General features: G+C 33.7%; 2 protein-coding genes across 2 annotated transcripts in view; both read left to right on the top strand.

The window, feature by feature from the left end:
• The window catches only part of LOC128162756 (receptor-type tyrosine-protein phosphatase N2-like), a 95,258-nt gene extending 69,002 nt beyond the window's left edge, over positions 1-26,256 (top strand). Inside the window, exons 15-22 of the mRNA XM_052826122.1 lie at positions 4,066-4,139; positions 6,291-6,368; positions 8,534-8,653; positions 9,564-9,730; positions 18,406-18,459; positions 21,332-21,396; positions 22,882-22,955; positions 24,527-26,256. Coding sequence (XP_052682082.1) covers positions 4,066-4,139; positions 6,291-6,368; positions 8,534-8,653; positions 9,564-9,730; positions 18,406-18,459; positions 21,332-21,396; positions 22,882-22,955; positions 24,527-24,598 — 704 coding nt within the window. The 3' untranslated portion in view covers positions 24,599-26,256. The remainder of the gene's footprint in view (positions 1-4,065; positions 4,140-6,290; positions 6,369-8,533; positions 8,654-9,563; positions 9,731-18,405; positions 18,460-21,331; positions 21,397-22,881; positions 22,956-24,526) is intronic.
• Positions 12,203-16,608, top strand: LOC128162764 (uncharacterized). Its single transcript, XM_052826138.1, has 4 exons — positions 12,203-12,635; positions 13,642-15,016; positions 15,202-15,411; positions 15,604-16,608. Exons 1-4 carry the CDS (start codon positions 12,631-12,633, stop codon positions 16,120-16,122), a joined length of 2,109 nt encoding a protein of 702 aa, XP_052682098.1. The 5' UTR covers positions 12,203-12,630; the 3' UTR covers positions 16,123-16,608.
• Positions 26,257-26,585: the final 329 nt, after the last annotated feature.

Below are 26,585 nucleotides of genomic sequence, written 5' to 3'. Positions count from 1 at the left end.
TCACACATTAAGGTCATAATGTGTTCTATAAGTTCTATAAGTATTCAAAGATAACGTAGTGTTTACTATGTGATCATATTTCAAGGTCACAATATGTAAATATTCACAAGTAAAGGACAAAAAGTGTCCCCTAGGTGTTCACAGTGAAGGCCATATTGTATTTTACAGTTGTCACAATTCAAGGTCTCACAGTATTCTGCAGGTGTTCACAGTGAAGGCCATATTGTGTTTATCAAGTGTCACATTTCAAGTTTATGATTTGTCCTGTAAATGTCCCCAAGTGAAGGCCATAATGTGTCCTGTAACCGTTTGCCAAGGTCAAGGTTAGAGTTCAGCATCTAATGATGTGAATTCACATGAAACATCATTTGAAATGTGCTGAGGTCATTTTGGATTTTTTTAATTAAGAATGGCCGTTAATATCCGAACATTAAGTAAATTAACATAGTTATAATAAGGGGCTCGTCCGGATTGGAAATTTCTTAACCTCTGGATCACCAAGGTTCCCAGCAGAATGAGACTGGATCAGCCGATGATAGCAAATCACGGGAGATCTTTATTCAAGGGTGATTAAGTGCAGGTTGTCTGGATAGAGTGGGACGACAGAATCGACATGTAAACAGATTGGAATCAAAGAACTGATAGTCATCACTGCAGCAGTGCCTGGCAATAAATCAAAGACTGTCATGACACTCTATATCATATTCCGCATTTAGGGACACGAAGGGACAAGACCAGAAATGAAGTTTGCGTTGAAACCTATCTGCAGAGTGGGATTAATGGCGGGGTCCCCCGCCATTGTGATTTGTATAAAGCTTGCTGGAAACCCGAGAAAGGAATGATTGCTAGGTACAATGAGAGAATGGCTGCAGATACATGGACCGGCTCTCCAGAGCTGACAGATTATGTTGACATATGGAGAGATATGCTGCACTTGTGCGGATACTGTTGCAAGATCTCCCAATCCTATAAGTTGCCTGAATACAATCAGTGATAATATTTGTCGCCGTGTGTCGTAATGGACGGAGATTGTGCCAAGGTTTTATGTGAATGAAGTCGCGACAAGTAGAATCGTTCGGAGCTTTTTACGTTGTTGATTCAGCTATCGGTGTACAAGCTGACAATTAATTTTCAGAGCTGAGTGCTTGCTTGCTCTGCTATAATACCTAAGAGAGGATGTTGCAAGATAGAGGCAGATATGATGGAAGTGAGTCAATACTCACATCAGAAATCCCTATTCCTTAAAGAGATGCTTGCTTGCATGGTAAATTCACATCATTGATAAGGACATTTTTTATCAATTCCATTTTCGCAATGATCGACGGATAAAAAAGTACTTGTACCTTTATATAAGCTGACTCAAAATATTTTAATTAACACTGTGCATGATCACTCCTTTTTTAAAAAAAAAAAGAAGAAGAATATTCATTTTTTTTTTAATAAACAATTAATTTGATATATTTGATCAATAAGATGGTTCCAAATTAAATTGATCACTTTCAACAAGTTTTTGAGTGCAGTAAATTGCAACATTTTAATTAATACGTACAGCACTGTAGCTCCCAGGTTGTCCATCCCAATTTTTTAAGAGCGGGAGCAACAGATCTGTAGCTAAATTTTAGGTAGATCTGATGATTATAAATTTGTTGACTATCCAGCCTCCTTAAGGCATGGGAGAAAGGGGATGTTGAGCTTTCTGCCAATCAACTAGTGTGTTTGTAAGAAGAGACACCTTCAGAATTGGCTTTTATTTGGTGTCAGGTTTCAATGTAGACAACTCCATTATTATCTGAGCTGTGTCCGCCTGGCTTGTCAATAAATCATCATTGTTACACAGTGTTCACTCAAACAGCTTGTCAAAGACTGTCAGCTTCTTTGCTTTATTCCTTGTTAGACTCAATGAATAGATTTGGCTTTGGGGTTCACTTCTCCGCTTATTGATGTACATGAGGATTTCTATGCTCGCTGTCAATATTTCCTTTTATAATGGCTTGCTTGACAGATATGAAAATGTGTTGGGAATGAATTGTGTGAGAAAGGTATTGTAATGAATTGGTATTGGTCACTCTTTCTTTCTAGTTGAGTACAGTAAAACAAGGTTATAACGAAGTGCCAGGGATGGGCGATTTTGATTGGTTATAAGCGTAATTCGTTATATCTGTCAAGTTTACACCATATAATGGGGAATGAAAATCACCTTGCTGTAAGTGTCAATTCGTTATAAGCGTGTTTGCTCTAAAAGTGTTTTATTGTAGTGTGAAAAATGTGCCAGCTAGCTTACTTATATATATTCTATCAGTATTAAAATTATACCCATGTAATTTTGATCATGGAAAGTGTCTCTCAAGATTAGGAACTAAATTCTACTCTCAGTCAGCAACATAAACCAATGTGTAAAACTTGCAGTTGATTAATTGATGATTCCTTGATTTTTTATTAATATATTGACAACAAAATTGTAGCTAATGTTATCATTCATATTATATATTAATATAAATGATAAAAAGATTACCAGACTTTGGAAAGTAATGACTAATAATGTCCTTAAAACCCTGCTTACATTGCTTATTATGATTTAAGGGGGCTGATCATGGTCTTGGTTATTTTAAGACCATAGTTATCTCCTTTAGATGAAGAACTTTGTATAAAAATTTACAAGAACATTCAAATTTTTAATTTTTGCTTTTATATTTGTTTTTTTTTCTTGACTAAATTAAAATTGATAGTAAAAAAATATCAAATTTGAAATTTAAAGGAAAATTGGAGAAAAAAAATTGGGTTATTTGTTAAACACCCAGCCTCTTAAATCATTTTGTTTTACAATGCTGGTACATTGTATTGCATTTTATTGAGTATTCTGACAGAGGCTTGGAACCAGCTAACCCTGTCACTGTCACTTCAACACTGCGGTGATTAAAAAAAAAACAGAAAGAAAATCGACAAGTATAAAATTGCAGAGTCAAATCGCGTGCTCACGAGTGGATGCTCCCGTTCTGACAGGCGATATTAACACAATCGTTCACAGTCGCGAGAGCTGATCCCAGGCGATGATTATTTTGTCAGACAAAATTGAAATTGGTCTTGTCATGCACGATAGCCCGCCAGTCTCTCCTCCAATGTTATTTCCCCGGCAAAAGGAGTCGCACAATGGAGGGCTTCGTGGAAACTGTTAGATATTATTGCTCTCCGGCTGCTTCATCATTTTCCTTCGTCTTTTTCTCCGTGAGAAATCAATAGTTTTTACTTTAGTGAGTAATTACTGCATTTGATGTGCATCTCAGGAATTAAAGGTTTATGTTTTTTTTTCATACAGAAGCAAGTTTTCTGGCATGTAATTTGAGATTTTTTTCCGTTTTGGAAAAGCTTTCAGAGTAACGAGAAACTAAATTAATCAAATCTTCTTTTCCTCTAAGCTACATTATATTGTAAACATGTCAGACACACATCAGCTGGAAATATTAATTCTCTTTTTGAGCTCTGAACATGATTGGTTTAGACCATAAGTTATGCAGTTATGCTTTAAAATTGTATTTTAGTAATAGGTAGGTTTCTGAATTTTATCATATATTAGAATTGTTGAAGAGGAAAATTTATTTCTTCAAGGAAAATTGTCTTTCTGAAACCTATGCTATATCTGTCTGTCATTCTGTCTGTCTCTCCACATTTTACTTCCAAAATATAACCCCTCTCTCTCTCTCATTTTTTCCCCCGTTTTTGAAAAAGCTTTTAGAGTAAGGAGAAACGAAATTAATCAAATCTTCTTTTCCAGATAAGCTACATTATATGGTTATATGGTATACATGTCAGAGACACATCCAAAATATTACATGAATTACAATAACAGTTACCATATTTTAATTTCTTAAGTTGCAGTTGATAAACACAAATTTCTGTTTTTTAAAATCAATTCTAAAATTTCTTTTGATATTCATTATTTCTAAACAGAAGTGAATAACTCACTGAAGAAGCTATAAATTATAATACTTGCCTGAATGTTTGATGCTTCTCTCCATTAATTCATGTAATATAATTTTAACATTAACTCTTATTTTTTTTTTTTTACAGATGATCATTCCCGAGTGATTCTATCCACCAATTGTAACGCCTCTAGCTCAGACTACATCAATGCAAGCACAATCGTAAGTATAATAGTACCATGGTCTAGCGTAGTCATAGTTGGAGGGTCAGGGTTCAAATCCTAACCAAAATAAGAAAATTAGGTGTTTTACAGATAAATTTTAAAAAAAAGAAAATTATAAAACTTAAGAAAAGAAAAATAATATTCATCTGATTTTTTTTCCAATCCAGCTGCTATATTTAAGTCACAGATTGGGGGGTTGCAGTCTAAATTCTAGCCAAAAAAATAATGTTGATTTATATTTAGACATATCTTAAAACTTAAAAAAATTTACAAAAAAGTTACAAAAAATTATTTAGTAAAGAAAAAAACCCATTTAGTTTACTTTTTAAATTGGGAAGTTTTCTATGTATAATATAAAAGAGCTCTTCTTATAAAAGAGATCAATACAGTCTAAAAATGGCCAGAAAAAAATTGTCAGCTCTTTTTTTCTGCCATACTTGCTTGATGTCCTCAATTGAGGTTAAATCTTTTTTTCCACTGCATGGTCATCAGAAAAAGGGTCTCATGTTTTATGAGCTAGTTTATCAATTGCTCTGTCGTTTGACAGCATGTTTCTCGCGCTGAAGCTGATTGAACAGAAAGGGGAAAGCTAGAATAATAACGTGTGGTAAATCTGGAATAAATGACAGCAGTGTAAGGATTATTGATCGAAGGAACGTACATTACTGGCAAAATGGCCGTCTTAACCAGTCATATTTCAGATAATCGCACAAGATGTCAGAGCTGGTGCATTAATTGAACAATAAGAAAGCCAGCTAGGTCAGTGTTTGGAGTGGGTGAGGTGATTTTGATGACAGACTCGTCAACAGCCTACCGTACCACACTAAAGGCGAAAATTATCATGGCTAATTATCACACAACTTGTCAAGGAATCGCCTCTGATTAAGAAGTGATATGTATGGTAGTCCGAGTGTTATAGGAGAAAATTTTAAGTTGCATTCAGAGAGAGGAGGGAATCATATGGGAAATTATTATGGCAAATTTTCACAGAAATTATTGCCCCAAAATCACCACAAATGATTTATTTAAAGTGATGTATATATGGCAGTCAAGTTATAAAAGAATACATGTAATTCTTAGTTCATTCATAGAGAGAGAGAAAAGGATTTATGGGAATTATCATTAAGTTTTTACTCAAAATGCCAAGAAATCACCCCTGATTTAAAAAGTGATATATATGGCAGTCAATTTGTTATATGAGAAATTCTAGTAATTCAAAGGGGGGGGGGGGGGGGGGGGATTAAGGGAATCGAAATGGCACGTCAGCTAGCAACTTCTACAATATCATTGGCCAATGTGTGATGTTTAGCACAGGGTCTATTGGAGAAATCAAGAAACTGCTTTGTGATATTGGTGTGTGCAGAATCAAGTGAGGGATATTCTGGGTTTTGAAATTAGCAGCTCGTGGAACCATGTAGTAAGCTGATATCTGTGTAGTGAAGTCCCCATTATCCTAGATCAAATTGCCAATAATTGCATTGATGGGGGAATGGAAGACACAATGAGAAGACTTAAAAGTCTTAATTACTTTTTGTTCAGTGTTCTCTCTCTCTCTCTCTCTCTCTCTCTCTCTCTCTCTCTCTCTCTCTCTCTCTTTCTCTCTCTGTGTTTCAATCATCTTCCTCTTCGTGGTCAAGTGAGGAATGACAATGTTTAGGAACATGCAAGTAATTTAGCAGGGTGTTGCTGTTTTGAACACCTAGCAAACAGTGCGAGATGCATTTCAACATGCAGTGCTTTATTGGAAAAAGGAATTTTTCTTAAGTCAGAATGTACAGGTTTGTTTAACAGGGCTTGATTTTTTATTTTATAGACTTTTATTAATTGATCTTCAGTAAAAAGAGCTCTGTACCTAATATAAGGATTTTGGAAAAAATTTCAAATTTTAAAGCTAATTATTGGATTTTTAAAAATTTAATTAAAGTTTATAGCCAAAATATATTATATCTAAAAATAATGGTAAATATGATTGGTAATTTGTTGACCATGCATCCAGTCACCTTAACCACTCAAGACAGTGTTAAATTGAATGATTATATCAAAGGAAGTCGAATTGAAGATATGAATGGATAAAAAGTGTAAGTTTCTCGAGGACTTTCCACATTATTTAGTGAATTTTTCAATATTTGTTGTTTTTTTTTCTTTTCAGACGGACCATGATCCTCGGAACCCAGCCTATATTGCGACCCAGGGACCCCTACCCCACACTGTGGCGGACTTCTGGCAGGTAAATGAATTAACTCTTTCAAAATACAAACTGTCTTACCTGTAATATAACTGTACCCAATGCCTTTGTATAAAAGTACCCACAGTGACCGTCTGAAGGTGGCTTATTAAACCACAAATTGTTTTTCAAATCAGCAGAAAACTTGCATGATGCATATGAACTAAAAATAAGCAATTTAAGGAAAAGTCTGTTTATCTTAAGTTTAATTTAGTAGATATGAACAGAGTAAAAGGTTCTGAGGTGGATTTAAGCTTTGGATCTGCAGTTCACAAGTCTGATACATTAACCACTGAGGCTTGATGATATTTGATCGTATTGATTGAGACAGAGAAGTTAACAAAACACTTAATCTTGTGACATTGTTCCATAAATAGTATAAGCCTTGATGCAATGAGCTTCCTCAAGACTTTGTGGGGAACATCTAGTATAAGTGAAATTGACAGTTAGAACCATTTTAACAAGACCATGGACTTTCAGTTGGACATAGCTATCTATTTCTTGCGTCAAAACAAGTTGAAAACGATGCTGGTTTCAAGCGAAATATGCACCAATTGCGTAGTCTTAGCACAAAAGCCAGACAAATCTTGTTGATTTCTAAGAGCCATGTCTGAGTGGCCAGCGATGAAATAGACAGGCCTATGTCACATTTCTGTTTGACACGTACAACTACCGGTTATCAAAGTCCAAGCTCTTGTTAAAGTGGCTCTAGCTCAATAAATAACTATTGGCTTACCTTAGGGGTGCAACTAACATTGATGCTTTCAAGGGGGGGGGGGGGGGGTAGTTTATTGGATGCTGAAAAGTTGTCCAAGTTATGCAATTAAAATCTGAATTATATATCTAGAAGTGAGCTTACATGCGATGAGTCAATTTTTCAGTGCCATTTATGTGAAAGGACTAAGTGCGGTTTTATGCAATTTTTGCCCCCCAAAATCAAAGTTTTAGAAAGAGCTTTTAAATAAGGTGAAAGATAGTTAAAATCATATTGGAAATAAAGGTGTAAAAGGTTATCACCACAGTGACGTCATAATGTAGAAATGACGTCATGAATATTGCATTATTTTGATAAATTGATGTTTTGTTGCAAAATATGGGTGTTTTCCGATGGTTATTCGACTGGGAAACATCGAGCGCAGGCTTGCTCAAGTACCATTTTTTAGTATAATATGTATAACTATCTGAAGAAAAACATATGTTAAAATCGCACTTGAGCAGACCTGCGCTCTATACTTCCGAATGCAAAATATAGAGCAAAAATGAGAATATCTTCATTTGTTTGCAAATTTGCGGGAATTAGGTCATTTAGGTGACGTCATAGATACACAGGGAGTGAGCAATGATGACTAAAATCGTTATTAAAGTTATAGGCATCTTCTTTACAATGATTTGTGAAGATTTCATTTTTATACGATACTATTCAAAAATTGGTTGAAATCGGGGGCAGATATTTGACCATACCGCACATAGTCCTTTGATGTGATAATTAATTGATACAAGCTAGTACAAATATGTTTCCTTTAGTGAACCTATAGAAAAGCAAAATGTTTATATCAGTGTGAAATTTTTAACAGGTCAAGAGGTAAATTTTGACATCACATTGATCACATGCTTTCTTCTGGTTCGACAGTTGCATTTTTATTGACATAAAAACAATTAAGGCTATGTTTTCAATTTTAAACAATTTGCCTTTGTCAAGCGTAAATATTTGTGATAAAAAGTTTACTAAAGTATGAAGTTGGTTGGTACGTGATCAAATCTTCTGAGAAACCCTTTGGACTTCACAGGATTTGATCACATGACTAATCAAGTTCATATCCAGGTAAACATGTTAATTGATTTCGCTGTTTATTTTCTAGATACATATTGTTTTTCTCTTTACGATTTTCATCTTCTAAAATCTATTTAAGTAAGTAAACATGGGGTTTTCAGTAATAATAGAGAGGTAATCAAAAGTTTATTTTTATAAATTATAAATTCATTTTTATAATTGTGTAAATTTTATCAGTTTCATCGCAATCAAGTATCATGGTGAGACAAGAAGTTTTTAAGAAGGGACCTCTATAGCGAAATACTTTGAATAGGGGTTCACTTTCTAAAAGCCTTCTTAGTAAAAATGGGTTTTTGGTAATATTGAGAGGTAGTCAAAAGTCTGTTTTTATTTTCAGATGGTATGGGAGCAAGGAAGCGTTGTCATAGTAATGTTGACACGCCTGACCGAGAATGGAGAGGCCATGTGTTATCGTTATTGGCCGGAGGAAGGAAGTGACCTCTATCATATCTATGAGGTCAGTACTTTTACTTTGGGTAATGAGGACAGTGCTTTCATTTTGTCCGCAGGGTGATTTTTATGTATTTAATTAACTTAAAGTTTTCTGAGACATTATTGTTAGTCATTGTAATAATAGTAATGTAATGGTAATGTAATGGTATTGTAATATAATGTAATGGCCTTTGATGTTTTGGAAATGAATCCAGTATCTGAGACATTATTGTAATGGTAATGTAATGGTAATGTAATGTTAATGTAATTGTAATGTAATTGTAATGTAATGTAATGGTCTTTGATGTTTTGGATATGAATCCAGTATGATACATGAATGATGTCTGTATGGCTATATAAGATTTGATGACTGGTTGTGATTTGTCTATTCAAAGGGATAACATATGATGAATACAAGGAGCAAGAATTTAGAATATTCAAAGTTAACCTTTGTTTAAGATAAAAGTGATCAATTATAGATCATATTGAAGCTTTATGTACCCAGAGCTATAGAAATGTGATCCCCTTGTTAGCTCCTCCTTTCTGTTGCAATGACCTAGGGAAGGTTACTGTAGAATTCATATTCATAGTGAGGAATTAATATTTGCATAAAAATGCGAGAAGCCACTCTTTTTAACATATCCCTTTCATTTTTCAGACAGAAACTATACAAAATTATGGGGGGAAAAAAAATAGTGCTAGCGATTATATATTGTCACGATTTGATACTTAACAGTGGAATCATAAAATTAAGTACTTGTGTAAAATAGAAAACACTAAATGGTAAAAAAATCTAAAAATTTCAAAATCTGTTTTCGTTGAGAATGTAATTTCGTGGCGGAAGACTACCTGTGAATACCAAGAAAAATTGAGCCACCATGAATTCTAATGATTCCACAGTAGGTCTATAGCTAACTATCCTTTTTTTTGTGCAGGTTCACCTGGTGTCGGAACATATCTGGTGCGACGACTACCTGGTGCGGAGCTTCTACCTGAAGAACCTACAGACCAATGAGACGCGGACCGTCACTCAGTTCCACTTCCTGACCTGGCCAGATCTAGACGTTCCCAAGTCAATCAAAGCCCTGCTAGACTTCAGGAGGTAATTACCGTATTTTTCGGAAATTAGGTTGATACTTTTTTCCCCCAGACACGTGGACCTCGCCCTATTCATCGCTTCGCCCAATTTATCTTTTTTTTGTAGTACAATAACACAAAAATGTCCAACTAATCAACTATCTTTTTTCTATCCTTCCTAAACTTATAAGTCCTTTTAAAACTCAATCATATCAAAGCACTGATAGACATCTGAAGGTAAGCGAGAGAAAAGTTAACAGGGTGACCGTCATTGAAACCATTTTTGTCCCTCTCAGCCTTTTGCCTCTGTTGAAACTTTTTCCATAATATCAAAGTGCCATTGGAATTTAGAAGCTAAGCTCTCAATGTAAGTTACCATGGTGTGTAAATATTTTTGGAACAAGAAAATAAAGTTAAGCTTCATAAGAACTATGTACATGAATTAAATGAATCATTTGGATCTGTTATAAATGTAAACAGATGCTGGTGATTGCTTTTAAGGTTACATGAAATAGTATATTGATAACCTAGGCAATTGTGCCTTAAATTCCCCATATATCCATATATCCTTATATTTCAACCCATGTTGAAATGTAGAAGACCAATTAAATGGTTTAATGTACCTGTAATTAGTCAGGCAAAACATTAAATTAATAGAAAATTTTAATTGCTGTTATAATAATAGGGCAACATTTTGAATTTTGATCATTTAGACTTTAAAATTTTCACACTTTAAAAAAAACCCTTTTTTAAATTGTTGTGTGTTGTAATATTGTGATGTTGTGTGTTATCCTTTGTTGCTTACATTGACTCAAATCAAACCCAAAAGAAACCACATTAATAATAGCTTTAAAATCTGTCAGGAAACTTTTTTTTCTTGCTTTTGATATTAACTTGATTAAAAATCAAAGATTTATCAAAACATCCCTTGTATTGGTGTAGTGTAAATATTATTTCTGGCTTGCTTTAGCTGTAGTAATTAGGGTCAACCAAGCTTGCCAGGGTAATTAGCCACTTCTCAATTCCTTTGACAGCTTTTGTGATTTAGCAATTGTCCACTACACAAATTGCATAGTCACAAAAGTGATCATGGATTTGATCCTGCCACTAATCTCACAACTATCTCACCATTAAAAAGGCAGAGGAGGTTCCCATCTCACCATTCACTAACTTGCAAGACTGAGATATCTCACAACTATCTCACCATTAACAAGACAGGAGGTCCCCATCCCACCATTCACTAACTTGCAAGACTGAGATATCTATCTCACCATTAACAAGTCAGGAGGTTCCCAACTCACCATTCACTAACTCTCAAGGTTGAGGTATCTCACAACTATCTCACCATTAGCAAGACAGAGGAAATTCTCATTCCACCACCTACTTACTTTTAAGGTTGAGGTATCTCATAACTATCTCACCATCAACAAGACAGAGGAGGTTCTAATCCAACCACTCACTAATATGCAAGGCTGTAGAATACTTCAAGTATTCGTCTTAGCTGATATGAAAAGTAACTGATGGATTTGCCTGTGATGATACAGCGTGTAGTTTAAACAGGTGATTTCCAACAAACCTGATGTTCAAATGCATTTGTGTCATATCTCACTACCACTTTGTCACAGGCAGAATGAGTTAGGGAAGCTAGGAATAATCTCAATTTTCTTGCAGTGCCAGTCTTAACAGAATGAGACAAAAGCAGATTGTTACTTAAGCTCAGAGTCACTATTAGATGAAATTAGATATCCACAACCTAAATCTCTCATTCTTACAGAGAGTACTTTATCTCATAATCACTTAGCGAGGCACTGAATGAGATGTTACCGATTCTGACAACTTTTCTTACAACATATATGATACAAATGCTAAGACAGAAGATAATGGCAGCGGAACTCACATTTGATATGCCACTTACAAAATGAGATGGAAGATGGTGCCACTTTATCTCATAGCTCATTTTACATCTGCAAAAAAGAGGTGGACAAGACAACTCATATCTCACAGCTGGTTTGTCACTTGTAGTACAGGATGATAGGTTTTTTGCCACAGTTTCCGAAGGTTGAAAACAAATTGGCTACAGATTACTGAGCACCATCACTTTCATCTCTATTTAGAGAACAGGAGCGGACTGTTATATGTTATCTCAGCAATGTACAGATGAGATATGGAATAATTGTACAATTGGTTATCAAATCCAGTCTGGCAATCACCCAGTCTTTCTGAGGTACATAGAAGTTAAACTCACAGGAGGCTCATTATGATGACTTAAAGAACTTGGTTCACAAACTATAATATTTGGCCCTGTATTTTTATGAAAAATCCACATTTATATCGAAAGCCATCCTTTCTCTGAATACACTTTATTCGGAATGGGTTCTTGAAATCCGCATGAATTATTGGCGGGAAACCCCAACATTCTGTAAATATAACGGTTAAAACCGGATATGCTTACTCAATTTTTACCAATTTTCACAAATTTTTCAACTTCTATGTCAAATTTTGCATGGGCGCCATGCCTCGCCCACGACAATTGTTACATAAAATTAAACAACTTAAAACAACCAAACGATATCGCTTAATTTCATTTTGGGCGAGATGTGGCGCCATACTTAAAATTTTATTTTTAGAAGAATATGGCATTCCGGATTCTATAATAAATGGTCAAAATATGAAATATTTCCTTAAAAAGACGATAAGGGAAATAAAATACAATTATTTAAAGAGTTATCTCATATTTGCGAACTGAATTTAGTCGACTTTATGCATTCGAACGACACAATTTTTTTAGACGGGAAACCCGTACTCTAAAAATAGATTATACGTCTGTCATACAAACGTCAAAATTTCAAGCATGGTGAAGTTGTACCTGGATGTCAACAGCCTTTATGACCCAGTGTTTTTGGACTATATAGAGCTCACGACTTTATGAGGTAAGTAATCATCCCGATATTTCACATTGATAAGTGAAATATAAAACTGTAATGTGCACGTAACGATATCGCTCTGTGTAACGATATGTAAAATTAGCTGTCGTCTGCGTCAGCTGATCAGTGTGTCTGTAGCCAAATGATTTTAACCAAATATGAAAAAATGGTAAGACATGACCCTTAATGCATATTTCTGACCGTATTTCTTAATTTCCTCAAGTACAAACTAAGGTAAAAGTGTACAGCAGTACTTGCACGCTTTGTTTACGTTCGAGATAATTCGAACTATAGACAGGACTTGATCGATGTGTTTTATTTACAATATTTGCTTATGATTTATCATTAGTTACAAATCATCTGATTTTATTCTAGGATAATAGTTGTAAGCTTAAAATGGCCTACCTATACATGCTATAGTATGTGAATGTTTGAGAGAGAGAGAGAGAGAGAGAGAGAGAGAGAGAATTTTCCTGTCGCTCCTGTCATAATCAACCCATTCAGTGCACTTTTTCACACTTCTAAACTGTGTATACTTACATGATTTAGATATAATCTATGGGTATTATACATATGGCACATAAATGTCTGAGAGATAAAAATATTTACATGTACTGTCAACCAATTATGTATACATTTGTACATGTACATACATAATTTTATATATTATAGTTTATGATATTATAATAATGCCAATGCAGAGAAAATGTTTATATGTGTTCCAATATCAGTATTTAGCCTATCAGGATCTAGTACACAGTTAAACATTAATATATATGTAAACTGAAGATATTTTTAGGTGTGTTTAGGAGGAATATTAAGTGCTGTTACTAAAAAGATAAGCCCCTTTGTAGTATGCATGCATATTTTTTATACCAGTTGCAATACATTCTCATATATATTAAGAGTTGTTATTATTTCATCATTTAATTATTACCGTTTGTGTGTGTAGATATCCTATACATTTTTTGTATTTATATAAGCATTACATGTGTTTCTTTTCTAATTGCAGATATGTTCAATATGGCATAATGCCTGGTCATAAAAAAGACTACTTTTTGTGCATACTTTGCTCAAAGAGAACAAAACCGTCAGACAGAAGAAAAATAAATCAGAACATCAGGAAGTATCTGCGAAGGAAATTCCTTATTGAGGCTCCTTCAGAAAACTCTGTAATATGCAACAGATGCCGCCATGTGTATAGAACTGAAACACAAGAAACTAAAAGATCAGATGTGTGTACCCATGTTGCATGTACCTCAGTGTTATCATCAGAGGACCAAAACAAACAGAAGAGAAGCATGTCAAGCCCACCATCTGTGTCGCTTCCCCTGGCCTCCACTGCTAAATCTCATGCATATTGCTGTGTGTGCAAAAAGCCAGGACCAAAGTTGGTGGTTGTTGCAGCAGAGAGAAGAACAGCAGTTTTTGTTGAGAAAAATATTCTTATACCACCAGGAAACAGATGTTGTCCTGCTCATTTGCATGATGGGATGTTTACCAGTGATGCTGTCAAACAACTTCAAACAACTGAAAATTCTTTCGTGAATCGAACAACTATTACTGATCTTTTACAGCAGATGCGTTTATTGTGTCAGCGAAATGAAAAACAGTGTTTGGACTTCGATGATGCTAAAGCTCTGACAGACACAGACTACAAAAGTTTATTAGGGATCACCAAAGCAAACTTTCGAGAACTTTGTGACTCTGTGGAGGGTTTGATCAAGAACACACCCGCCAGAAGCCTAACTACTTCTGTTGCCATTTTTTTCTGTAAAATGAAAACTGGACTCTCAAATGTTATTCTCTCAACTTTATTTCGAACATCCAAATCCAGTTTGAGGAGAGCAATATCTGCTGTCAGGAAGGCTTTGTTAATTAAGTTTGTACCAGAAAATCTTGGTTTTACCCACATCTCACGAGAAGAGATCATCAACAAACACACCCGACCACTTGCTCAGACTTTGTTTGGAAGTATTGAAAAAAACCAAGTTATCTTAGTTTTGGATGGAACATACATCTATGTAAACAAAAGTAACAATTTTCACTTTCAGCGACGGTCATACAGCATCCATAAAGGGAGACCCCTCATAAAGCCAATGGTGGTGGTTACAACAACAGGGTATTTTGTGTCTATACTGGGCCCCTATTTAGCTGATAGAAGTAACAATGATGCATCCATCCTCAGTCACATTATCAACAGCAATGCTGAAAGTATCCGCTCCTGGCTTAATGAAGATGATGTATTCGTCGTGGACAGGGGCTTCAGAGATGCCCTGCCTTTGTTGGCTGATCTAGGGATACAGGCCGAAATGCCAACATTTTTGAAGGCTGGACAAAAGCAGATGTCAACTGAGGATGCCAATATGAGTCGGCTAGTGACAAAGGTATGTATCAGTAATAATGGTTTTTTTTTTTTAAAGTGCAATAACCACATTTGTGAAATATTATACCACTGACAAATTGTTTACATCTGGTACTCAGTCTCTAAAAAAGCATACCGGTACTAATTTAGCAAAGTCTATGTTAATATAAATCACAAATAATTAATGATTAGTATATTTTTTGTCAGGTGCGTTGGGTCGTTGAGTCATCAAATGCTCGTATCAAGAGATGGAGATATCTGGACCGTGTTTTGCCAACCAATCAGATCCCGAACATAGGAGATTATGTAAGGATCGTGTGTGCAGTGTCCAATAAATTCTCACCTCCATTGAGCTCCTGTACCAGCAAAGATGAGGATGATGCAGAAGCTGCTAAAATGCTTCATCTGTCCAAGCAGGTAAGGAATCAAATGCAAATACCAGTATTTGTCTTAAAAATGATATAAGTTTTTGTTTAAACATTAACTTGTTTTGTATCAATAAAATTTGTTTACTTACACTATTAATGCATTGTATAATATTTATTGTAAATGGATGCTGAAAATTTTCCGAAACAGTTTGAAATATTATTGAAATGGATTTTAAATCAGGTTAATCACTTGAAGACGTTTGTTGATGAGAATGGACTGCAGAGGAAAACTGCTGTATGGAAATCGGCCTCAGAAGTAGATTTGGAATCGTTTCCTAGACTTGACGATGAGGAACTCAGGAATCTTACCTGCGGAACATATCAACTGAAGTTATCGTCTAGTTATATGCAGGAGCATTTGGATGGTGAGAGTGACATTTACTTCCATGAAGAGGACAACACACTCCTCAGAGCAAAGATCCAGAGTAGACATATTTCGTCCAAGAAGTACCAACTTTGGATCCATTATAGTGAGAGTACAGTGGAATCTTGGTACTGCACATGTAGAGCAGGAGCAAGAGTTGTTGGGATGTGCTCCCACATTGCAGCAGTTATTTGGTACCTTAGCAGTGCAAGGTATGGTAGTGATAAATCATTGGGTGTGAGAGATTGGTGCAAACATGTCTTGGATGCAGCTGATATTCCAGCAAGTGTTGATGAGTCTGATAGTGATAGTGGTGAAAGTTTGCCTGAAGAATGATTTTTATGAGTGTACATGTGCATGTATGTGTGTTCGAGTGCCATGTGTGATTGTAATTTGATTTATTGTTAAAAGCATGTACAAGGATATCTTGGTGGTAGCTCAATTGTTGTTGAATAAATACAGTGCATTGTAACATGACTTGTAGTTAATACATTTACTTTATTGATGTAATTATACATTTCTTGTCAGGGTATTTAACTTGTTTCTTCAATGAACTAACTTTGATTCTGCTAACTTAATTAATTTGTCATGCTTTTTAAAAATGGTTTATAATATTATGCCATATACATGTAATGATTGCATTAAATAATTGTCTTGAAGAATATAAATGTGCAATGTAAAAAAGTAATTGTACATATAATGCATATGTATAAATAATTATGCATTCTTTGAATTATCTTCATATAATTAAAACTGTGCATTCTGAATATTGATCTCAATTGTAAAAATGGTATTGTATGGTGTAAAATGTTCAGAATTGATAACACTGTATAAAAAAAACTATGCAAAAGGAAACAGATGAGCAGTAGTATTTTGTGGAGCTACATTTAGCTACATGTACTGTAGAAACTGATTCATTGTTGTACTTATTATAACTATATATGATATATAACGTTGCTAAGTGACAAGTTTAATTGGTTACCATGGAAATTGTTATTTATTTCATTATATCAAATATTTAGTACATTATATAAAACAGGTAACTTTTGAAAGAAAAAATCATTGTGTTTGAAATAATAGTCATCAGTGTTAACACTCACATGTATTTATAAATATATATATGAATGATGATTTAATCAGATTCTGTGGTTGCCATGGTAACCTTAACAATTATTAAACTTGTTTAAAAGTTGAGTGCAGACTTTTTCTTCTGATTATTATTGACAGGAAACCATCATTTATAAATGAGTTAAAGATAAACCAACTAATTTCAATTCAGCATGCAGTATGCCTTCATTGCAATTATACGGCTATTTGGCAAACTGGTGAGCTATTTTTAGAAACCTCCTGGACACCTAAATATTGAGATAATTGAAAAATTTTAATTTCTTGAAAAAGGTAACCTCATGAACATTCTTTAAGTATGAAATGAACAATTTTGGTCACAGGGCCGTTTTTGGTGGTTAGTGAACCAAGTTCTTTCTTCACTAAAAACTGGCAACTCTTTGCCGATGAAAAGTGACCAGCAAACCAAGTTATTTTTTTTTTTTGGAGGGGGGGGGGGGATATCAATGTCTTTTTGTTTAATAGATATATGAAATGGATCTTCACATTATGTGTTCAAATTAGAGAGAGCTCTTATTTATCATGGCAAATTTCAAAATTCAAAACTTCCTGAATCTTAGTCAGATAACTGACACACCATTTTCAGAAAAACAAAGAAAAAGGAGTTCTTTCTGATTTGCATTATTCAACACAATTGGAGGACAACAAAACCCAAGGTGCTCTTTGCAGTTCTTGTCTCAAATATAGATGTTGTAAAGTGTCTTTAGAACAAAATGGATCAAAACTGAAAGAATGGCTTTGGAAAATGGAGAGAAAAAATCTACTGTCTTTAAGTTGTGGAGATTACATAATCAGAAGATGGAAGTGTTGGAGAAATCTTGGAGAAATGGACCAAGAACGGTGCCACTGTGTCTCGTCAATCGATAGGAGAGTACATCAGAAGAGAGCCGGGATTTCTTTGATATTATTATGGTGTTGTGATGGTGTCATATTGTCACGTTATAGTATCTCTAAGAACTCGGTGTCTGTTGCTTTGATTTTTGTGTGAATGTTACATGAGTACTTTTTCTGTGTTGTTTGCGATTCTCATAAGACGTAAACTATTTGAGATTTTTTTTCTTTTTACCCAAGGTCTTAACTAAAAGGCCATTGTTGCAATTTGAGCTCAAAATTTTTAAATATTTAATGTCTAGAATGCATTATTTGTGTACATGGAATTGTATAATTTAGTGGTAATAAATAAAAGCATAGTATGAGCTAATATTACATTTATGTAACAAAGAATTTAGAGCTTTAACTATCTTGCTTGTAACTCGACCTTTCACACTAAAGATACCAAAGTAAATTATTCTGGAGAATGAACAAAGAAAATTAGGATTTGAAAATTTTTGAGCTTAAATTGTGATGCAATCCCCACTAAACTATACTTAATAAAAGAAACTGTTTCATATAAAAATCAAAAATTAAATCAAAAATGCTTACTCTCATTGAGGACTAATTTATTGTGAGTTATTTATTTGTATAACTTTGCTAACTGCGATCTTATTTTGACAGAAAGGTGAACAAATCCTACAGAGGTCGATCCTGTCCTATTGTTGTACATTGCAGGTACGTGGTTTGGCAAAGCTCATGTTCGTAGTATTAAAAATGTGTATATTTACTTAAAGGAAATATTTACACAATACAGTAGATTCCTAATTAAATGCACGGAATTAATTTCCGCATAAAATCACGATAGGCAACCCTTGCAAATTTTAAAATCCTACTTTTATTTTTCAGTCAGTTTTGAACTATAGGAAATTATAACCAAAAAATTGGTGATCGTGATTTTATAATTTCGCAATTCGATACAAAACGATGGAATTGCGAAATTAAGTGCTCGCATAAAATGAGAAATTTACAATACCGTACATGGAATCATCATTATTTGTTGGGGATTAATGTTCATGGCTTTTGTGGATAATCCTTGCCCACAAATTTACACTCCCACAAACGTATAATATACAAGCATTTGATTGACATTTTTTAGACTTACTACTAATGACATTAGGTCCCTACAATCCAGGAAAACTACCCACCAACATTGACCCCCCATTAATAAAAGGGTCCACAGTCTAAAATGTATATTTACATGTACAATCTAACTATTGACACTGGATGGTGTTTATAGCAAACAGTAAGGCTTTATAAACGGGAAATTAAACAGTAGAAAGTGTATATTTACTCTATAAGTATTGCTATTGAATGTTTTGCTTTATCAAAGTAAAAAGACACTAAATATAGTTTAACTTATAACATTGTCTATTTAAGAAAATGTAGTGTTTTGGCAAAATATAAATCTTTATCAAAGGGAAATAAATATAATACTAGACACGATCTCGTTGCGAGCAACGAGGAGGTCGTCCGTCTGATTTTAGTATTTGAGATATATGTTCTATCTTGATTTTGCTATTTAACAGCTAAACATGATTTAGAATAGAAAAACAGGGTCTACATTCTAGGGGCCAGATACTATTTTGTTACAGGTGTAAGAGCTTTGTTCAACAAGTGTTTAGAAATTCGTCACTGTTCTTGAGATATCTTAGAAAAAAAAGTTTTAGGGGCCGGTCCCTTTTCTCCTTATTGGAGCCGCTGAACCAAATTTTGAAGATTGCATGTTGTTAAGTACATAATTTTTAGCATCTTTTCTTATATACTGCATTTCAAAATATTTTCATATATATAGGTGGTCATAGTTTTCGACTCTTGACCCCTAAAAAACCCTCAATACATAACACATGATAAAATCATTACATTGCTTGGATACATAATTGTAAGATAAACATATTTGCTTCTATAACCGTTCACAAAATATCCCTCAGTAAAGAGCTATAGATGAAAGACTTTAGAGCTCTTTGGTCCCTCAATTTGAGGGGCCTTCCCCTTTTTCTTAATATCAAATAAAAGGTCATTTAAATTTCAATACATTTTGTTCAACAAGTGTTTAGAAATTTGTTACCGTTCTTGAGATGTATGGGAAAGAACGTTTTAGGGGCCGATCCCTTAACTCCTTATAGGGGCCATTTAACGAAATTTTGAAAACTGCATATTATTTAATACATCATTTTCAGCATCTTTACTTCTATACTTCATTTCAAAATATTTTCCTTTCTGAGATATGGGTAATCAAAATTCTGGAATTTTTGGCCCCTAAAACCCATAATTACGTAACACACGATAAAATCATTACATTGATTGGATACATAATTGTAAGATAAACATATTTGCTTCTATAACCGTTCACAAAATACCCTCAGTAAAGAGCTATAGGTGAAAGACTTTAGAGCCCGTTGGTCCCTCAATTTGAGGGACCAGCCCCTTTTTCTTAATAGCAAATAAAAGGTCATTTGAATTTCAATACATTTTGTTCAACAAGTGTTTAGAAATTCGTTACCGTACTTGAGATATATGGGAAAGAACGTTTTAGGGGCCGATCCCTTAACTCCTTATAGGGGCCATTAACGAAATTTTGAAAACTGCATATTATTTTGTACATCATTTTGAGCATCTTTACTTCTATACTACAGATGAAAGACTTTAGAGCCCTTTGGTTCCTTAATTTGAGGGGCCAACCCCTTGTCTTGATATCAAATGAAAGGTCTTGTCAATATAAACTTTTTTTGCATTACATGTGTTAAAAAAATATTTTTCAGAACAGAGATAATCTAAGAAAACAATTAAAAAATACGACTTTTTTTTAGTCTCAATTTTCGGGAGCAGGCGAGCTTAAACGCCTTTTGAGCATGACAAATATGAATGCCAAATAGCACATCTACAATCTTTTGTCTACAATCCCTGAAAGTTTGAACTCAATATCTTTTACCGTTTAGGAGGAGATCCCTGGACAAGCCGACCCTCTGAAAATCGTCAAAACGTCATTTTCTCAAAAACGGAAATGACGTCATCAAAATAAAAAAATGTATATGAAGTTCGGATCAATATCTATTAGATCTGAAAGTTTCACGAAAATCGGCTGAGCCATTTCCGAGAAATCGCCTGCACAAATTTTGTAAGAAAAAAAAAAATAATAATAGGGAAAAAGAAACTGAACGAAAACAATAAGGTCTTCCGTTGGAAAACGGAAGACCTTAATAAAGTGTACATTTACAAAACTTACTAAGCATTGAATCAAAATGTAAAGCATACTGTAATTGTACTACATCAGGCTGTGTATTCTTTTTAGTGCTTTTGGTAGGATGCAGAAATCGCTAAATCAAGTAGATCGCCAAATGTCGTGTATGCATGTATAAGAATAGTCACATTCAGGAATACGCCAATTCAAATCCACGCCGTGTTCAAAAACTAATTTCCACCAAATATCGTACACACCACATATAATACGTTCACAGTATTTGAAACAGGAATACAATATATACACATGTACATTTATATAGCATATATATATGACTTTATTTAGCATTGATTCTGATGTTAATTGTAGTGATGGTTGTGGTCGAACTGGGACCTATTGCTTGATTGACATGGTACTCAACCGTATGGCCAAAGGTAAGAGGTTTAATTAGTATACCTAGGTACAGTGAAACACAGTTATAGCAAAGCACGAGGAACAAGCCATTTTAATTTTTGAACAGTGAAAAACAATTTAACAAAACGCTAGGGACAAGCCATTTTTATTTTATGTATTGTGAAACACAATTATAGCAATTCTTTAAGCTTCAGGTATACGCTATTTTGATTTTTGTACTGTTAGTAATATAAAGTTATAGCAAAGCTCCAGAAATTAGCCATTTTGTTTTTTGAACTGTGAAACATAATTATAGCAAAGCTCCAGGATCAAGCCATTTTGATTTTTGTATAGTTAAATACAGTTATAGCAAATTGCCAGGGACAAGCCATTTTGATTTTTGTACAGTTAAATACAGTTATAGCAAATTGCCAGGGACAAGCCATTTTCATTTTTGTACAGGGAAATACAGTTATAGCAAAGCGCAAGGGACATTAGCCATTTTGATTTTTGTACAGTGAAACACAAATATGGCAAAGCTGCAAGGACAAGCCATTTCCATTTGTTAAAAATTGGATTCGCTACATCAGACCAGTGAATTATAAAACATTTATTTAAGGAATGAATTCAATCAATATTTGTTTTATAGGATATTAAATGGTTTGGGGCAGTTTATATTGCTTTATAAACTGCAAAGCGGTTTAGAAAAAGGTAAACTGTTTCAAACCATTTTATATCATATAAAACTAATAAATATTGAATTATTTGCTTATAATTTAATATTTACTCTTCACTGTAGATAAAAACAGTCATTTGACCTTTAAAATGACGTCAAATTGTACAAAATTCAAACATAACGTCAGGTGTATTGATACGTTTTTGACGTTAGTCTTCTTGGACAACATTCTATATTCGATATGAAATATTTTTTTAGCCAATCAGAAAGCGTGTTTCATCCAGAATTAAATTGTAAGACAATAGAAATGAAACTGACTTCGCATTAAGCATGAGTTTATTATAAGCAGGTTTGCAGGAACCAGGTGTTGCTGTATTTGTGTAGGTGATTATTTAGGTTTGAAATTATGACCTCACTCTGAAATAGTGAGGATGCTAGAATAGGAGATGGGAGATTACATCTGAAGCAGATTTTAAATTAAATTTTATTCGCGTGCGAGAAATTTTCATGAGGTTAGCGAGGTTGCCTTGTTGTCGTGAATATTTCTCACAAACCAATCCTTTGGCTATAGTTTTTATAACAAAACAGGTCTGGATAAGGCTTGGTTGCAAATATTAGTCGTCGCAAACCAGTTTATTGGCAGTTAATCGTGAAATAAAGTCGCCGCAAATAAAAGTTGGTTTACAGAAACTGTTGATCTGTGTCTTTTTTGAATCTTCAAAATTGTGAAAATTGACAACTGCCCATCTGTTTCTTGTTTTCATACCACAGAATAAATGGACTGATAATTTTTTTATTGTATTCACTTTTCCTGCATGTGTAAACATTTTGGGTTTCTTATTTTAACTAGGAGCAAAGGAAATAGACATTGCAGCCACATTGGAGCACATCAGAGATCAAAGGAAAAACATGGTCAAAACTAAGGTGGGACTAATGTCATTGTAATCCAAAATATTTATTAAAATATTGGCAAGAGTCATTGAAAATCTGGGGACATAGCTGATGTCATTGTAATCCAAAGTAATATTTCATCATTTTTAATCCAAAACAAATTTTGTTAGGATTTTATTTCGTCATATTTTTATCTCTAATGCGTACCACCTATGAACACTGTATTTATAAATACCTAGGATAAAAATTTGTCATGGATTTAATTTTGTTGATTAATACTGCGGACTAAAAATAACAAAATAAATCCTCAATGAATATTTGTGCTTCTACAGTATTTATAATAATATTGGCAAGACTCATCTGAGCTTGCTTGTATTTATTGACAGGTAATTATTTGTTTACAAAATTAATGCCATCTTTTCTTGCTGACAGAAATTTATTGATATGCCAGATCATGTCTTAATTTGCAAATATGTAAAAAAAAAAAACCCCAAAACCCCCCCAAAAATGACATGTTCAGTACATGTACTAGAATGACATTAACGAGGCCGGGTCTAATTTTTTCTGCCCTAGATTTTTTAATGAAATTTTTTACAAGAATTTATACTGATATAATTATTATTTTAAGATACAAAAATAAGACATTTACCACACCGTTTGTTTAAGGGGTCATCTCAAAGTTTTTAATTTTTAACATAGGACCCTAAGGGATTTTGCTTGAAATGTACCAAATTTGCACATTTTTTAAACTTCTGCCCTAGGGATTTCTTTTTCTGTTCTACATATTAAAGTTATTGCTAAAAGGCATCAAATTGTCAAATAAAAAAAATCTTTTACCTCCTGGTTTGTTCCAGGGGGCTTATCAAAGTTATTTTTTGTACGCCCAATTTCCCAGTTTGTCAGATAATGGCTATTTTTTATTTGACAAAGACGGAAATGGTGATCTTTATTGTATTATTAAAACATTAAGACATATTAAAGTAATAAATAAATATATAACATCACATATTAAAGGTAATTAATATAAAATACATGGTTAATGTCTTGAAATAAATGAATTAAGCGATATTTAGTCGGGTTAAGAAAACGTGACAGAGGGTTAGGCTTGCTGAACCCTCTTCACGTTTTCGACCCGAGCCCAAATATAGCTTATACTTCGAGACATTTATGTTTATTCCACAATATAATATCAATTTTACACATCAAACGAGCTATTTTCAACAAATTTCGCTGAATATCTGCAGTTGAAAATATCACGCCATGGCGTCAACAAAGCAAAAAGATGACGTCACAATACAAATGAAACGTTGCGCGAAAGCGTGCGTACTCGTTCTGTACTCGGCCTCGTTAAATAGATTTTACCTACCATTTTAGGAAATAAATTTGACTTTAGTGTAATATATAGACAGCTGTAACTTGGTGTCTCCTCTGAAGTTAAAATTTGGATTCTTTAGAATACAATTAATGTACTTATTATTACTCTATTGATCAAGCTAAAGGGTTAACCCACTAGGCAATGCTTGTGGGTATGCCATACAATGGACTTCATTTAATGTAGGTGAGATTAATGTATGTATTAATAGATAATGATTTCATATTTGTAGGAGCAGTTCCAGTTTGCCCTAGCAGCCGTTGCAGAGGAAGTGCACGCTATATTGAAGGCTCTACCCCAGTAATGCCCCCTTGTCTCTTGTCTCCACCAGATGGGGCTCTCGTCACCCACTCAAACTCATCTCCATGGTAACAGTCATTTCAGTGTCCCTTGGTGCACGTGCACTGGCAGAGATATATATAATGTCATCTCCATACTGTGGAATATTTATTTAACTAATCAATGGATGTCAAAATCTTATAATAAGGACCCTTTGGTGTCGAGATGTATGTTCTGTTGTAATCGCCGTAAACAATCACTCTTTGAGAATTTATTTTTTATGCAGATTTATGACTTTTCTTGGCTCTGAGACATTCATGCAATTTTTTTTGGAGACAGTTTTTCGAAAAATAGATAGAAGAGAGTCAGAAGGTGTAAAGTTTTGAAATTGGATACATTAAATATGGAGGTTTTTAAAATTAAAGTAAGTGTATATTTTTGATTTTGTTCTGATCTTTTTATTTATCAAAAGACTGAACAATTTGAAATTGGTTTGATTTTTTTATCCAGTGAGAAGTAGATGGGAAAGATGTGGAAAACCATTGTATTATCTAGTGAAAAAATCTTCTTTGACACTATAATTGTTCATTATCTTATATTGAAAATATGTTGTGGTACTAAGAAAGAAGGAAATGATTACTGAACTGTTTTAGATTAAAACCGTTCTCAATAACTTATTACATTTAAATACAAACTATTTTTGTCTTTTATACTCTGTTTATTTCATTATTAGTTTTACTTGTATGTGCAACAAACTTGATCATGAAAATGGAACTAAATTTACAGCTGGTTTTCAGACACTGTTTTAGAAATGTTAAATAAGATACCAATACATACTGTATACAGGGAAATATTTGCCTTCATTTTATTTTCGCCCCTTTAACCCTCGTTGTGAGTGGGCAATTTAGAAACTGGGCAAACTTCAACGTATTAAATTATTGCTCTTAGAACACTGTCTGGGCGAATTCAAGATGGGGCGAAACTGTTTGCAAGTGAAGAATGGCAAAAAATACGAGGGGTGAAAATTGCCCTGCATACAGTAGTTAAATTTCTATTGACTTGTTAAGTTTTGAAGATTTTATGCTCTACTTAATAATTATGTATTGTGATACATGTAGCTAGCTCAGTGATATGGTTTCTGTTTTACTTTGTTGTGGATTCTGAGGCAGTTCTAATATTCTGTACAATGTGAACAAATACTGGATATAAGATCATTTTTAAGGTTTATCAACCCTTTGTGATAAAATGATAAATTCATTGTTTGACAGGTTGGATTTGTCCCAAGGAAATCTTAATTATAGTAGATGTGCACATATTTTCATAACAAAATTAGACAGAACGTAAACATTGAATATTTTATAATGAAAACCTTATGTGAAAATAAATTGCTTCAAGAGTTATCTCTCTTATTACGAGGTCTAAGTACCTTATTATCATTTTTACCAATACCTTTATTTAGTGCAATAGAATAACTCCCGTTGTGTTCAACTATTTATTTTATTTATATAAGTAATAGATTTGTCAAAAATTATAAATTCTTTCCTCCTTATATTAAAAGAATTGAAATCTCTAATACAGTTTGCATACTTTGTTTAATTTTACAAATTAAGAACAAAATTGTCTTAGCTACACGGATTCTTTTCTTTTACTGTTTTTTTTGTGTGTCCAGATTTACATGATACTTACAAGTATTATCATTGTATTGAATCATGTCTAATTGACTCAACTGATTTTGAAAACCCACTGAATTATATTTTTTTTTTGTGAATTTTGTCACTTGTTGTTAAATCCCACCTCTTTCAATTTACATTTGTACTTTTTCTTACAGGTTTTTTTCCTGTTGATATTTTTGACAGATATGAAATGCAGATGATTCAGTTAAAAAAAAAAAATGGCAAGATAACGGATTCTTTTGCATTCGTTCACTTTTTTGTAATGTCACATTTTATTGATATAAATCTTTATATTATTATATTTTGTTATACATTTGCAAGAAATAGGTAAAAGATTGA

Source organism: Crassostrea angulata, chromosome 9 (genome assembly GCF_025612915.1).
Source record: "Crassostrea angulata isolate pt1a10 chromosome 9, ASM2561291v2, whole genome shotgun sequence".
Taxonomy (NCBI): Eukaryota; Metazoa; Mollusca; class Bivalvia; order Ostreida; family Ostreidae; genus Magallana; species Magallana angulata.
Note: the sequence above shows the minus strand (reverse complement) of the source record. Positions and strands in the feature narration are given on the sequence as shown.

What these genes read in the sequence shown, in the direction of transcription:
- LOC128162764 (XM_052826138.1), top strand. An exon ending in TGAGTCGGCTAGTGACAAAG is followed by an intron (nt 15,017 to 15,201) that starts GTATGTATCAGT and finishes ATTTTTTGTCAG; the next exon opens with GTGCGTTGGGTCGTTGAGTC. An exon ending in TGCTTCATCTGTCCAAGCAG is followed by an intron (nt 15,412 to 15,603) that starts GTAAGGAATCAA and finishes ATTTTAAATCAG; the next exon opens with GTTAATCACTTGAAGACGTT.